The sequence below is a fragment of the Ursus americanus genome, chromosome 23, assembly GCF_024610735.1.
Source record: "Ursus americanus isolate L20-20 chromosome 23, mUrsAme1.1.p, whole genome shotgun sequence".
Lineage (NCBI taxonomy): Eukaryota > Metazoa > Chordata > Mammalia > Carnivora > Ursidae > Ursus > Ursus americanus.
The window spans coordinates 34,342,461-34,358,222 of record NC_142149.1 but is presented as its reverse complement, the minus strand read 5'-3'; the positions used below and the strand labels follow the sequence as shown (position 1 = coordinate 34,358,222).

At 35.7% G+C, this 15,762-nt stretch overlaps 1 protein-coding gene across 2 annotated transcripts in view; it reads right to left on the bottom strand.

Moving 5' to 3' along the window:
• The window catches only part of USP32 (ubiquitin specific peptidase 32), a 198,892-nt gene that overhangs the window by 60,812 nt on the left and 122,318 nt on the right, over positions 1-15,762 (bottom strand). For both annotated transcript variants that reach the window (XM_045773463.2, XM_045773464.2), the window contains exons 6-10: positions 10,351-10,482; positions 8,787-8,894; positions 7,047-7,162; positions 6,470-6,532; positions 3,055-3,138 (exon numbers count right to left, since the gene is read on the bottom strand). In XM_045773463.2, the coding sequence (XP_045629419.2) occupies positions 3,055-3,138; positions 6,470-6,532; positions 7,047-7,162; positions 8,787-8,894; positions 10,351-10,482 (503 nt within the window). The remainder of the gene's footprint in view (positions 1-3,054; positions 3,139-6,469; positions 6,533-7,046; positions 7,163-8,786; positions 8,895-10,350; positions 10,483-15,762) is intronic.

The window sequence follows — 15,762 nt, the reverse complement described above, 5'->3', positions numbered from 1 at the left end:
TAATTTTACTGAAGCCCAACTTAAAAACTTTTCCTTGGTGGTTAAGTTTTCTGTGTCCTTTTAATGAAATTTTTGCCACCTCAAAGCCATTACAATATTCTTGCACATTATTTTCTAAATGCTTTATTTTTACCTTCCAAACGTATTAGACTTATAATCCCACTTGGAATTAATTTTCAGCTATGGCATGAGGTAGGAATAATGATGTATTTTCCCCCCAGAGATAAGAACTGACCCAGTACACCACTTATCGACAAGATTACCCCCCTTCCCATTTGCAACGCAATGTCTTCTTGGTTATAAATCAAGTGATCACATATATGCAGGTCTGTTTAAAAACTCAATATTGTTTCACTGGTCTATGTCTATCTTCACATAGATATCTGTTAATACTGTTGTTTTATAAAAAGTCCTAATATTCAGTAACCTCAGTCCTCTAACACTGTTCTTTACATTATGTTGGCTATTTCTAACCCTTTCCACTTCTGTATATACTTAGAATCAGCTCGTCAAGTTGCACAAAAACAATGACAACATTAAACTTTTTGGAATTCTGATTGCTAGCATACTAAATCTACAAACTAATTTAAAGGCATTTGACATCTTTTAAGATGTTGAGCCTTACAATCCATAAATACGGACTATCTTCATCTGCATTGGTTTTGCGTCTGTAATAAATTATCACAAATTCAGCATCTTAAAACAACACAAATTTATTATCTTACAGTTCTGTAAATCAAAAGTCAGACATGGGTCTCACTAGGCTAAAAATCAAGGTGTTGGGGCACCTGGGTGGCTCAGTTGGTTAAGCATCTGCCTTCAGCTCAGGTCATGATCCCAGCCTCCTGGGATCCGCAGGGAGCCTGCTTCTCCCTCTGCCTCTGCCTCTCTCTCTTTCTGTCTCTCATGAATAAATAAATAAAATCTTAAAAAAAAAAAATCAAGGTGTCAGCAGAGCTGCATTCCTTTCTGGAGGTTAAAAAAAAAATACATTTCCTTGCCTTTTCCAGCTTCCAGAGTTCACAGCCCCTTCCTCTGTCTCAAAGTCAGCATCTCTAACTCTTCTTCCAACATCATCTCTCTCCCTCTCCTCCTTCCTCTCCCTCCTTCTCTCTTACCACAGCTAGAAAAGGTGCTCTACTTTTAAGGACTCATGCGATTAGATAGGCCCATCTGCTAGGCTAATCTTCCAATCTCAGAGTCCTTAACCTGATACATCTGCAAAGTCTCTTTTGCCATGTAAGATTATGAATACCCCGGTTCCAGGGATGAGGGCATGGATAACTGGTGATGGAGGTGGTGTGCATTTTTCTGCCTACCACGCTTTTTTTAAAAACTGGACACTTTTTGACAAATGCACAAGAAACAAGACCCTGGTTATGTTTAGCATGCTTCCTCTGCAAAATACTGGGCACTGAGATTACAAAACAGATTGAAAATAAAGGTATTACTACAGGGATGGTTTTCTAATTCTATTGACACTTACGTATGTTACACTTAAATACCCAAAACACTCAGCCAAGAGGAATCTTGGCAAATAAGAGGCGTAATTCAAGCTTTTATCGCTCGACTTACCAACTAACTCTACCAATTTTAACACACGTAGAAAATAAAACGACCTATCCTAACAGTCTCTTACTTGTATGCTAAGTGAACATACAGTTTTAAAAGCATATTGTACACGAAATAAAGTGAGTACAGTAAAATGTAATATTAAAATGTAGGTGGCAGGTATTCAATGGAAACTATCTTTCAGCTCTTCATAATATAATATTAGAAACACACACACACAAGAAAATCTCAAGCATATGCTTATTTACAGTCATAGAAAAAGAGTGCCCCTGCAAGTCCTTGATAAGAATGAGAAAAAAAAGAATGAGAAAATAAAAAAGGCAATACAAAAATTTCAAAACGCTATGCTATGTGAGAGCTACAAGATGACACGGACATAAGCCTAAGTGATCTAAATGTTTATGAGATAAAGTAATGAGGATATTATTTTAAATGAGATAAAAATAGTTGATCAATTTTGATATTACCACGGAAGCCATTTGTTTAGAATAGTGATTTATATAATTTTGTACATGCTTATATTTTATAAAGCCATCAACTTAAATACTGTTGAAAATTATAAGTGATAGTGGAGCAACTGATTGGTATAAATGGATCTTACAGGCTTAGTAGATTGTATATGTTTTATATCCATAGTAATTAATCATTAGCTATCAGGAAGAGACCAATTTCCATTTATTCCAACATAGCCATGCACAAATGAGTTATTCTTTATTTAAAATGGAAGAGCATATAGATATAAAAATACCAAACTCTTCTGACCTTCAACAGGGGTGTTTTTACAAGGAAAGGAAAATAAAACAAGAAGAATCTAAAATACCACTACTAAATCAACTTAAATATATATGAAGAATTATTTTAAAAAATTGGAAATCATAAATTATTTTTTTAAATTGGACCAAAAGAACTACTCTAACCAGGAAAATAGCTGAAATCTGGAAAACCTTATGACTTAATGTTCATTCCTGGCACTTTGCACTTTTTCTCTCCTCCTCCTTCAATCTTTCTTGGTTCTTCTAAAGAATTTTTTAAAAAATTTAGAAACAGCCTTGCAGCCAAGATAATCTCCTAACTGGAGAGACTGTGTACATTGAAAATTTTACAGCTGCCTACTTATGATCCATCTTTCTGTTCACACTGCCTAACTTGTTAGGAAGGGCCTTAAAAAAAGACAACAGTGAAGAAAAATAAGAAATTATGGTGGCTGTTGCAATCTAAATTATTCCCTATGTATTTAACGTGCTGGTCTACCATGAGTGATAAGATAAATAAACATAATCAGCTCTATTCTACTTCCTTATCTCTTGTCATGATTTTGAGATGGCTCAGGGCTCTCATACTCTATCTTACTATCTCTTCAGGTGTACACAAGATAATGTAGTTCTTTTTATAATATGTAGTTTTGTAGCTGTAATAACTACTACACGATGAAAAAGATGTAGAACTACTACTCTCTGTACCTGCCATTTACCTTAAACATACCTGGAAAAGCAGATTCAAAAATTCATTGGCAAGAACATTTTTCACACTCCAGATCTGATAGTCTTCTAGAGTAAGATGGCCCATCTGAAAGAGAAACAAAATTTTAGAAGATCTCATGTTAAGGATGTCCTCATTTTAAAAGATTTTTTAAAAAAATTTATTTGAGAGAGTGCGTGCATGCACATGAGTAGGGAGGAGGGGCAGAGGGAGATGGAGAAGGAGACTCCCTGCTGAGCAGGGAGCCCAACACAGGGCTCCTACTCAGGGTTCCTACATGGGGCTCAATCCCGGGCCCTGGGATCATGACCTGAGCCAAAGACAGACACCCAACCGACTAAGCCACCCAAGTGCCCCAAGAATTTCCTCACTTTTATAGTTTTTGGATAAAATCTGGTTTATTAAACTTGTATCAGTAATTTTTCTGAAAGTAAACCAAAAATTTAAAGTAGATGCTGTGTGTTCATCTGAAAACCAAACCAGCGAGGATAGGTTTAAAAGTAACAAAACTCTGTCTAAGCAGTCAATGGTAATAAGGATAATTTATTGTCAACAATCTTCATTCCTCCAATAAGACCTGGGAAATAACTCACATTATCTTCTGCTTCAAGGTTTATCTATGGAAAACCGCAAAAGGCTCTGAATAGGGAAAATGGAATATTTACCAATTTTGAAAGCAAAAAGCAGACTCTCTGGATTATGCATTCTCATTCTAACAATTTTCTTTTTTTTTCTTTTTTAAGATTTTATTTATGAGAGAGAGAGAGAGAGAGAGAGAGAGAGTGCGAGCCTGAGAGAGCGTGAGCTAGGGGTAAGGGCGGCGGGAAAGGGAGAAGCAGACTCCCTGCTGAGCAGGGAGCCCAATGCCGGGGCCTGATCCCAGGACCCCAGGATCAGGACCTAAGAAAAAGGCAGACGTTCAACTGACTGAGCCACCCAGGCACACCAATTCTTCTAACAATTTTCTAGACCCTCTTAGAAATATCTGACAATATTATCAGACTAATTAGACATTTAAAGGAACTGGATAACAAATTTCTGATATGTCAAAAATGAGTAACTATATTAATTTTTCCCAAAAAACTGAACAAATTACAATTGAGTAAAGCAACATTTTTGTGGTGTCAACAGGTACAAAAAATTACATATGCATATAGAGACAATATATATTTTTTCTCATTCAGCAAACTATAACCAAATGTTTTTTATTGCATGTGTTCAATTCTAGATGAATAGCAATGTTTTTTGCTTTTATTACGTAATGATATTGGTATGTCCTCTTTTTACTATATGATAGCCATATATGATATGAAAAGACTTTAAAGTACTGTGATTATAACTAGTAGTTTTCATAATACAGCTTCTACTTAGCAGATTAGTACTAAATTAATATTAAAAAAAGTGTAATGTTGACATAATCTGTCTCCAATGACTATAGTTAACAGGTTTGGCTGAAACGTCCAAGTTTCATTCTAAACTGTTACTATTTCATTATCACTGCTACATGAAGATGAAGCAACTAAATTAAATTATCTTGTTTTTTTCTTTTTTTAAAGATTTTATTTATTTGAGAGAGAGAGAGTGAATGAGAGAGAGAGAGGGTATGAGTCGGGGAAGGAAGAGAGAGAAGCAGACGTCCCTGCTGAGTAGGAGCCCAACATGAGGCTCAATGCCAGGACCCCAGAATCGTGACCTGAGAGGAAGGCAGATGCTCAACCAACTTAGCCAGTCAGGTGTCCCTAAATTACCTTCTCATTAATTTTCACAGTAGAGCCAGAAGAAGAAAACTACATCTTACATAAAAATAGACAGTAATAATACCTACATATTTACCACTCAGAAAAAGGGTGTTAGAAATTGAACCTCTACATGAGGCATTTTCTAACAGAAAATTTTCCAGGTTTCTACGCATATCAAATAGAAGCGGATACCTTAGTTTTTTTGGCAGAGAGAAGTAAATGAGGGAGAAGACTGTATTGCCAAACAAAGCTCAAGCTCTGTAAGACTCACTTCTATTATTTGTTTCTATTGAGGATCAGTTAATAAGACTACAATGATTCCTTCTGGAATTGTGACTGAAGAAAGGGAAAAAAAAAAAACTGATGTCATTTATTTTTTCTAAACGTCTGTAATACCACTATGCACTATATCCAACCAATCTGGTACTCGGTACATGTCAATGTTTGAATGGAAAGGCTCAAAATAACTAAAATGTGCCTCACATATGTGCGTTATTTTCAATTTCACACAGGGTCACAAAGACATTACAGTAATATAAGCTATAGGAATAAACCTGTAATAATATCCTTACTAATAAATGTTGTCGGACTTAAAAACAAAAAAGCAAAACAAAAACAAAAACAAAAAAACCAAGAAACAAGAATTTACTTTGTGAAGTGTATGTTTATTCCTGGTATTACATGATTAATTTGGCTACCACTAAATAACTCAGGAGAGATCTTTACCAATACCATTGAAAAAAATAATTCAGGAATGTATGTATCACCCAGATTGAGATAAAAAATAATTTCCACTGGGGTGCCTGGGTGGCTCAGTTGGTTAAGCGTCTGACTTCGGCTCAAGTCATGATCTAGGGGTCCTGGGATCAAGCCCCACATGGGGCTCCCCATGTTGGGCTCCCTGCTCAGCAGGGAGTTTGCTTGTCCCCCCTGCTGCTCCCCCTGCTTGTGCACTCTCTCTCTCAAATAAACAAACAAAATCTTAAAAAAAAAAAACAAACATTTCCATCATCCCAGATACGCTATGGTTCTTCCCAATTAATCCGCCCATCCCCCAAATCACTATTCTAATGCCTATCACCATTTGTTAGTTTTGCCTCTGTTTTTGAGTTTCATATTGATGGAATCACACAGTAAGTATTCTTTTTTTGTGTGACTTCTTTTGCTCAATGTAAGGTTAGCCCTACCATAAGTTATTAAACTGGGAAAAATAGATATTATAAACCACAGATGACAAGGGCTATGTCTACTTAATTTTTACAAAATACCTAGTTTATAAAATATGAATGTATATATAAACACTTAATGGAATTGTTTAAAGATGGAATGGGCTGGGCACCTGGGTGGCTCAGTCAGTGAAGCATCTGCCTTCGGCTCAGGTCAAGATCTTGGGGTCCTGGGATCAAGCCCCACTGCCCTTCCCCCCATCCCTGCCTGGACTCTTTCTCTTGCACACTCTCTCTTTCAAATAAATAAATAAAATCTTAAAAAAAAAAAAAAGATGGAATGGGCTATCTTTAAAGACAACTTAGAGGTACTATAACTGTAGGTCCAAATAAGCACTTGGTAAAGATGATGCAGAAGAGATTCAAATATGTATATAAGCTATATATCCTAATTCATAGTACACGGTATTTTTAGAAAAGAATATAATTCATTCTAATCCTAGCTAGACTCACCTTTGTGGTGTCATGTGCATTCAATATGCCTTCTACAATGTCAGATAGATCCGTATGTAACTCCTGTAAAAACAGAAATCCAAAGGAATAATTAGAAAAGAGCAGTTATCATTTTTATTATTTAATGGCTAAAGTATACTGTATTTTGGTCAAGTATTTAAAGAATTACAATATAGTGGTTCAATAATTCCATACATCACCCACAAGTGCCCTCCTTAATCCCCATCACCTGTTTAAACCCATCCCCCCACATCGCTCCTCTCTAGTAATTATCAGTCAAGTACTTTTTTGTAATTACCTTAATAAATAGGTTCTTAGATTTGCTTTGAAAAAATTAGGAGAATTCTCCTGCAGTTTCATTCTTACTTTACACAGTAAGTTCAGTTTATTAAATTTTCTAAGGCACATTCTCTTTCCAATTTTGTACCTTCAGCTATGAATATTTTGAGTAGTGGCAAAACATAGCAACTCAAAAGTAATAACAAACCTTTTTCTCTTTCTCTCTCTTTTTAAATTCTCCACTCTATTTTTCTACTGGAAGTTTACATGCAACGATACGTATAAAATCAGAACTTACCGGGATATCATCTGTGCGGTTGTCCTTCCACACCTCTAAAAGTGCAACCACCATGTCCCTCAGTTCAACCCTGGAGAGAACTCCATCACGGTCAACATCAAACACCTTGAAGCAAACTAAAGAAAAGAAACTCTTACGAAGGGAAATTACTTTTCTATTCTGAAGTACAATGCCTTTCACTAGAAGCTGCCCTAGTAAAATCACTTATTTTCTCAAGCAAGTATATTCTAGATTAAGTTCTCATCTGGAGCAGACTATAGTATGGCATTAAAGTCCTCTGCACTCGTAGGACTTCCTGCATACTTCCTGTCTCTCTCTCTGAATCACTACCTGGGTGGCAGAGTCCTATCCTTCACTAGAGCTAAATCTAGAGCTAAATTCCTTGCAAACTAATAAAAAAGGTTTAAGTTACTATACAATAAATATTACAATAGTTCACAGGTTTTGAGGAGGTAATCCAAGCCTTTAAATCAATTTCTAATATTTAAAACTGATCATTGCAGAGTTGATTTTTATAATGCTGAAAATATTCCATTTATATTAAGAATCAATAGTAAGGTGGGGACACCTGGGTGGCTCAGTTGGTTTAGGTGTCTGACTTTGGCTCAGGTTGTGATCTCAGGGTCCTGGTATTCAGCCCTGCTCAGCAAGAAGTTTGCTTCTCCCTCCCCCTCTCCTCCTCTCCCAACTCCTGCACATACACTCTCTCTTCCAAATAAATAAAATCTTAAAAAAGGAAAGAAAAGAAATATCAGCACTTTCCCAATTAACTCCAAACAAATCACAATAGTTTGCTAACTTTTGTTAGTCCATCAGCAAAAGAGAAATTAAAAATAAGTATAAGGTGATAATTAACCTTACTTGAGAAGCAAAGATTTCAACCTCCTATTTAATATTAGAACTTTAATGGGAACAAAAAATCTACTATAAAGCCAGACTGTAGTAATGGTATATCATCAAGGAAGAATCCTGAATTTTAAGATTAAATAATTATCTATTTCAACATACCTCCATAATAATTATGCTATTAAATCAACTGAGTGCATTACAGTAAATATTACTAAAGAAGATGAAAATATCAAATAGCACACCAAAATAGGTGACACTTGCAAAGCTCTATTTTAGAAAGACACAGAAATGATGGCCCTAGTAAATACAATAGGATTAGTTTCCAATTAAATGTAAACTGCTGCATTTTCTCAAATATGGTTAAGGTTTAATAATGTAATGTACTTATGCTTATAAATTATGCTATAACATTTTAGGTAGGTTAAAAAGACCATTTTAGTATTTAATTAAACTGTTTTGTTCACAGATTTCATCTTACTAATAAAATATTAATGTATACAAGTGACAGAAAATTAGTTGTACTTTAAATTACTCAAGACACAAAATTCTCTATGGATTACCAGAAAATATTTTCTAAACGCTTAACATCATCAAATATATTGTGACTGATGTAGTTCACTTATCATGAACTGCAAATTCATCAACAAAATCAATTCCATTATTAATCACAAAGATCCCAAACTACTCAATAGTAAAAAAGAAGAGAAGATTGAATCCTTAGACTGACCTCAGTAAAACCTCAACATGAGACTGCTATTTGCCAACCTGACAACGTGATAAAAATTCAACCTTAATACACAGATGATTTTACATGGATGAATGCTAATTTTTTCTCTGTATATACAGTTTGCAAATTTTTAATTGTTTAAATTAAATGTTTAACGCACTTACATTTTTGTCTTTCAGCCAGGGGTCCCCTGCAACAGGCTGATAACCCACAAGATATCTCCTTAAAATCTATGTGATTGTCACGATTTTCATCAAAAGCATTAAACAAACCTGTGAAATAGGAAAAGACACCATAAATCACAGCCAACAAGCCTAATGTTAATAATATCATGTTTATGAAAGGAGGCATGACTCCCATAAACTGGCCAAATTAAAAAAAAAAAAGTTTATCAGTAGTTCCCACTGTCTCAGGAAGTATTTTCCTCCTGGTATAACTAAAACGTAAGATCCTCTCAGAAAATACATTATAGTCATTTAATGTTCAGTTATATTTGCCTGTTTGTCTCTATCTTCTATCAGTTGTAACAGCTAAAAATGACAATGGTATGTAAAAAATTAGAATCAATTTAAAAAATTAAATATTATAATTATCCTTACTTAGAAAGATTAAGAAAAAGGAAAAGTGAAGGAGAAAATCTGATGTATACTCAAAGATATAACATGATGTTATGTAAGCTCCCATAAAGCTTTCATTAAGCAAAGAAAAATAACACACCATATTACAAACAAAAGATATTCTGTACTGCAGTCTTCTTTGTCATAATGTTTTATAAATAAATATTTAAAATCAGAAAGAGAATTTATAATCCTGTGGTTTTTAAACTTTTTATAAAATACAAATGGAATTGATTTTGTTTTCAAATAAGATGAGTTCTCAATACCCAATTCTAAAAAGGTAAAATCCCAATTGCACTGCTGAAGTAGGTGGAAAAGCCCAGAGCCCTCCCTGCTCTGACTCCCCTAATAAGTACTTCTGAAGTACCCTAGGAATCTGATGTACACAGACTGTACATCTTAAGAATGTAATTCCTTAAAGCGTAGAAAACTAAAGCTCAGGAGGGGTTAAATGATTGGCCAAAAGTAAGAAAAGTTAAAAAAGGTCAGAATCAAAAACAGAACCTAAATATTCAGATTCCAAATATAATTTTTATGATATCACCCACAATTACTCTCTGTATTCCTAATTTAAAAAAAAGTTATTGTAATGAAAAGTTTAGAGCTAGCAAGGGCCTCAGAGATGGTCCAGTCCAATAGTTTCTTAATCTTTTTTTTTTTTTTTTTTTTTTGGTGAGGGGGTGGGGTACGGTGGATACAGCAGTGGAACCTTCTTATGTAGAAGAAAAAAAGTGGAGGCGCTCGAGGTGAGGAAGAGTTGGGGTTATGCGTGGAAACCTGGAGCTCTACCCAGGCGGTGGCCACCACCCTAATCCCGGCACCAGTGGCTGAGATACTTCATTGGAATACAGTGACTAGCTTGGTCAAACTCATTTTGTATTTGAGGATATTCAGGTTCAGGGAGCTAACTTGATTTATGCAAGGTTACATAGGTAGAAAAGGAAGCTCAAGACTACAATCTTATTCCCCTTTTAGTTTTTTCCACTATGAAACTTGCAAACTTGTAACATTATGGTCTTTTAGAGTTAAGATACATTGATTAGAAATAAGAGATAGATAGCTTCAGGTATGTTTACCAAAGTACATTTATAGAAAATAGAATGATTCCTACCTTCACTTAGAGATGGACGAATGGGTGGTGAAACCAATGGGCCAAATGTCTCTAAATCAAATCGTCCAGTCCGGGATTGAGCCTTTAGCAACCAATAGCGTTTCTCCAGATCAATGATGTCTGATTCCTCCACTGAGAGTCAAATCAAATAAGATTTAAAACCTCAGACTTCTCTTCCAGGCAGTTAGTTCATCCTGATCATATAACTTCCAAGGATATATTTTAATTTTCCAATCCAATTGCTAAAAATAATAATTACCTAAACAAAACTCTGAAAGACAAATACATTATACCTAAAATGGCATGGAAACTGGGGTGCCTGAGTGGCTTAGTTCGTTAAGCATCTGACTTGATTTCAGCTCACGTCATGATCTCAGGGCCATTGCCCAACTGGGCGTGCGGCCTGCTTAAGATTCTCTCTTTCACTCTATCTCTCTCTCTCTCCATATGCCCCTCCCTTACCCCCACTAGTGCTCTAAAATAAATTTAAAAATTAAAAAATAAAATAAAACGGCATGAAAATTAAATTCAAATTAATATAAAAGTGCTTCAAAATCAGAAAAAATGTTTGCAATTTCCCATTAAGTAAGTTGTTCAAATCCAACATGTAAAAGAACAAACAACTGAGACATTTCTTTTTGGCTTCCTACACAACATTCATGTATACTAATTTTTCACAATTTTCAATCTCTATCTTGGATTTAAAGATTTTTTTTTTTTAATTCATGTTAGTTAACATATAGTGTACTATTAGTTTCAGGGGGAGAATTTAGTGATTCATCAGTTGCATATAACACTCAGTGATCATTACATCAAGTGCTCTCCTTAATGCCCATCACCCAACTACCCCATTCCCCTCACCCACCTCCCCTCTAGCAACCCTCAGTTTGTTCCCTAGAGTTAAGTCTCTTATAGTTTGCCTCTCTCTGATTTTATCTTATTTCATTCCTGGCTGCACTGTAATCATCCTAATAGCAGGATCCATGTCTGATTCACCCTGCTGATAGGATGACTACCTACACAGTCAATACTTATTAAATTAATGAAAAAGAATATGAAAAGGATCTTATAAATAACAAAGGTCAATAAATGACAGATGAGGTAGAATAGGATTTACAATGTGATAAGTAATAGGGGCATAATGAGAACATGAGTATCTTTTTCTCATTCAACAGAAGGTACAATAAAAAATTACAGATAAGCTCCAACCATCGTTACATTTTATATCTGCTTTTCTCCCAAGGAACTAAAGTAATATTTAGAAAGCAAGCAGGTGAGTCCTTCCATTGCCATGGTTTTTGCCTGCAGTCACTTTCCAGACATTGGTAAGGTATGAAGAACCTAAGCAGTGAGATTTCACTAAGTTAAACAGAGAAGCTGTAGTTCTGGGAGACTAAGACAGCTGAAATTTGCAGGGCAGAGTACTGGAGAGGAAAGTTATACAAAGAAAGAGCTCCAAAAATCTGCACAGGACTCTTGTTGAGTTTTGGCAGAATAGCAGAATAGTAAGCTGTGTATGCACACAGAGAAATTCATTGAGGCTGGGCTTGGATATGCCTAAGTTTTGACCAGGCAGAGTGGAGACACCTTACTGAACACTGGGAGTATTCACAGACTCAGAGGGTCACACTTAATTAAAAGGGGAAGAACTAATTCCAGAATAAAGGCTACGCCAGACCTGCCCCAACAAAGCTTTAAAAAAATCCTTCAAAATGCCAAGCTGATCCACAAGTAATTTAGCTGCCTATCAAAAGAAAACAAACTCCTTTTAAAGGGAGAATCCACTTAGCCTTAACAGTCACAATGTCTAGCATCCACAAAAATATGAAACAAGCAAGAAAAAGTGATCCAAAACCAAGATAAAAATTAGTCAATACAGAAAGCTATAGAAGTAACAGATGATGGAATTAGCAAACAAGGCCTTAAAACATTTATTAGAAATATCTCAAGAATTTAAGGGAAACCATGACTACATTGAGGAAAGAAATGGAATCTATTAAAAAGTACCAACTCGAGCTACTAGAGATAAAGAATACAATATTTGAAATAAAAAAATTCACTGGAAAATTTAATAGCAGATTAAAACCTCCTGAGGAAAGATAAGTGAATCTGAACACCAAGCAACAGAAATGCTATCCAAATGGAAGCATAAGGAGAGAAAAGGTGAAAAGTTACTAGAATCTTAGTGAACTATAAGATAATATCAAACAACACAACACACATGGGATCCCACAGAGGGACAGCAGAAAATATTTGAAATAAAAATCCCCTGGTTTTTTTTTTTTTTTTTTTTAAGATTCTACTTATTTATTTGAAAAAGAGAGTGAGAAATAGAGAACAAGATGGGGGAGGGTCAGAGGGAGAAGCAGACTCCCTGCTGACCAGGGAGCCCGATGTGGGGACTCAATCCTGGGACTCCAGGATCATGACCTGAGCCAAAGGCAGACGCTTAATCAACGGAGCCACCCAGGTGCCTGAAATATCCCCAAATTTGATGAAAACTGTAATTCCACAAATTCCAAAGATTTCAATAAACTCTGTGCAAGAAAAAGTCAAAGAAAACCAACCGAGGCAAGTCACAAATTGCTAATAGAAAAATTTTAAAGCAGTAACAGAGGGGAGCAAAACACATTACAAACAAGGGAACTAATAAGATAAGCAATGATTTCCCTTCAGAAACAAGGGAGCCAGAAGACAATGGGGGAAAAAAAGTGCTGAAAGAAAAAAAGTACTGTTAATCTCATATTCTATATATCCTTCCAAAAAAAGGCAAAATGAAGGATTTTTTGGATAAACCAATGCTGAGAGAATTCACCAATAGCAGAACTGTACCAAAAGGAATATTAAAGGATGTTCTTCAGACTGCATGAGCAATCAGCACAAAGGAATGATGAAAACAGGAAATGCCCAGTCCCTAACTTCCATGGGACTGATATCACTGATCAGACCAGATGTTGGATAGGAGCTTGTCTGCAGCTTTGGTTAGACAAAGTTTACCTCTGTTTCAAATGCTCTGAAAACTGAGTTCAGATTTCTATTCAGGAAAACCCAGAAACTGCTAGTTTTTGAAATTAGGGGTCCAAACACTCCAGCTTCAAGGCTGCATGCATGTTTATATAAATAACACTTTATTAAAACACAGCCATGCCATTTACTTACACATAGTTTGTGGCTGCTCATGTGTTACAATGGCAGAACTGAGTAATTGTGATAAACAGATGTATGGTCCACAAAGTCTGAAATATTTACTATCTGCCTTTTTAAAAAAACGTTTTGCCAACCTGTGTTAGACCTTAAAATTGCATGACTGCAAGACTTCAAAACTATGAGACTTCATGAAATGACAGCACCTAGGGACCACACAGCCTCGAGACTGCAAGCTTTCAACAGTCTAAGATTTCAAAATTGTTAGGCCATGAAACTGCAAATCAAGAGATCTCTTTTCACTTTTCAGCTTGCCCCCAGTCTCAGCAAGGTTTCCACATGAGAGAACCAGGTAGAAACAACTATCTTTGTATTTAGGGTCCCTTCAGATTCAAATCTGAAAACAGGTTTCTCAAAAGTTTGGCTGGTTTCTCCTCATTCCAGTAAAGCTTGTCCTCAGGCAGGCTCACTCCTCTGCCAGACTTGCTCTCAATCTCAACCTCTGGCCTGAGATATGAAAGCATCCTACATCCCTCAATCACCTAGGAAGGGCCTTGTCCCTCTGGAGTTCAGCCTCCCTCCTCTCCCCGACTCCCCTTCTCCCTCCCTCCCTCCCTCTCTTATTTCCTTCCCTCCCTCCCTCTTAAGATTTCTTTGCATGTGATGGCTTTAAAGAAGAGTATGATTATTTAGTTTATGTGGTGATTTCATATTATTACAGTGGGAGTGAAGGTCTTTCATATCTTTCTACTTCCCAACCTAAAACAGAACCCTTCGATTATTATTTAACATGAATCTGAAAATTCTCACCAATACAGTAAGATATAAATATGAAGTATAAAATTAGGAAAGAAGCAAGATTATTCTTTGCATATGAGCAGAATGCATATCAAAAAACTCGTTTTTTTTTTTTTACAAATTATAACTGAGTTTAAAAATCTGTAGATACACAAAATACATATACAAAAATCAATGCTTTTCTATATAACATTAATAACATGTAAGAAAACATTAAGGAGAAAAAACACAAAAAACAGCAAATCCCCATAAGAAACAAATATCTAAAAGTAAACTTTCAGATGTGAGATTTTTATGAAGAAAACTTTATAAAATAATATTAAAGATCTGAATAAATGAAGCATACTATGGCCCTAAATAGGGACTTAATAGAAGCATATCATGGGCTTGAATATGGTGATTACATAAGATCACACTGTGAGGGTGACAGGAGTACAGATCTGAAGGAGGCAAGGGGGCAAATGGTGGAGAAAAAACTTTCTACACAGAGAGAACAAGGAGACAGGCCTCAAGACAAAAGCATGCTTAGCAAGCTCAAGGAAAAGAAAGAAGATCAGAGTGACTGAAGTGGAGTTAGTGAGGGAGACAGTAGTAGGAGATAAAGACTAAGGAAAAATGGGGGTCAGGTTACGTAGGTCACTGTGAGGACTCTGGTTTTAAACTGTGAACCACCCGAGGGCGTGAGGCAGAGGAGTGACATGATCTGACTTAGAGGATTACTCTTCACTAAGTTGAGAATAGCCTGGTGGGGGCAGCAAGAACAGAAGTGAGATGACCAGTCAGATGTTTAATAAAAGATTTAAAATCATCAATACATGGAATTAAAAAACATTAGGACAACAGATCAACAAGCACAGACAGACAATTCATAACAACGGGGGGGGGATTTAATTTCACTAATAATAAAAAAAATCACTGTAGAAGAAAAATTTATACAGAATCATACTACTTCTCTGTTTCAAAACTTTTCAACATTCTTCCCGAAGATATCTGCACGGCTACTCCAACAACTCCTTCAGCTCTTTACTCAAATGTCACATTCCCAGACCATGTGAACTACGCCCCATCTGATGATACTCCTTCATCCCTTTTCCCTGCTTTACTCTGCATCCTAATATTTGTCAATATCTGGCATAGTTTACTTGTTTTGTTTATTGGATGCCTCCTCCAACTAGAACATATCCTCCTTGAGGTAAGTACGGTCTTATGGTCTATTTTGTTCATTGCCATATTCTAACACTCAGAATAATACCTGGCACATTTTGAACAGTCATTTAATATTTTTTAAATGAACAAATAAGAATTATTCGTTGAACCAAGGATATATATATTCAGAGTAATGTTAACTATATAGGATGTTAACTATATAACTATAATGTTAACTATATAACTATAACTATAAAGGATGAAGCTTGGTATCAGTAGGGAACCTTGGCCTCCAATAACTTACAAGTTACCTAGGAACACAAG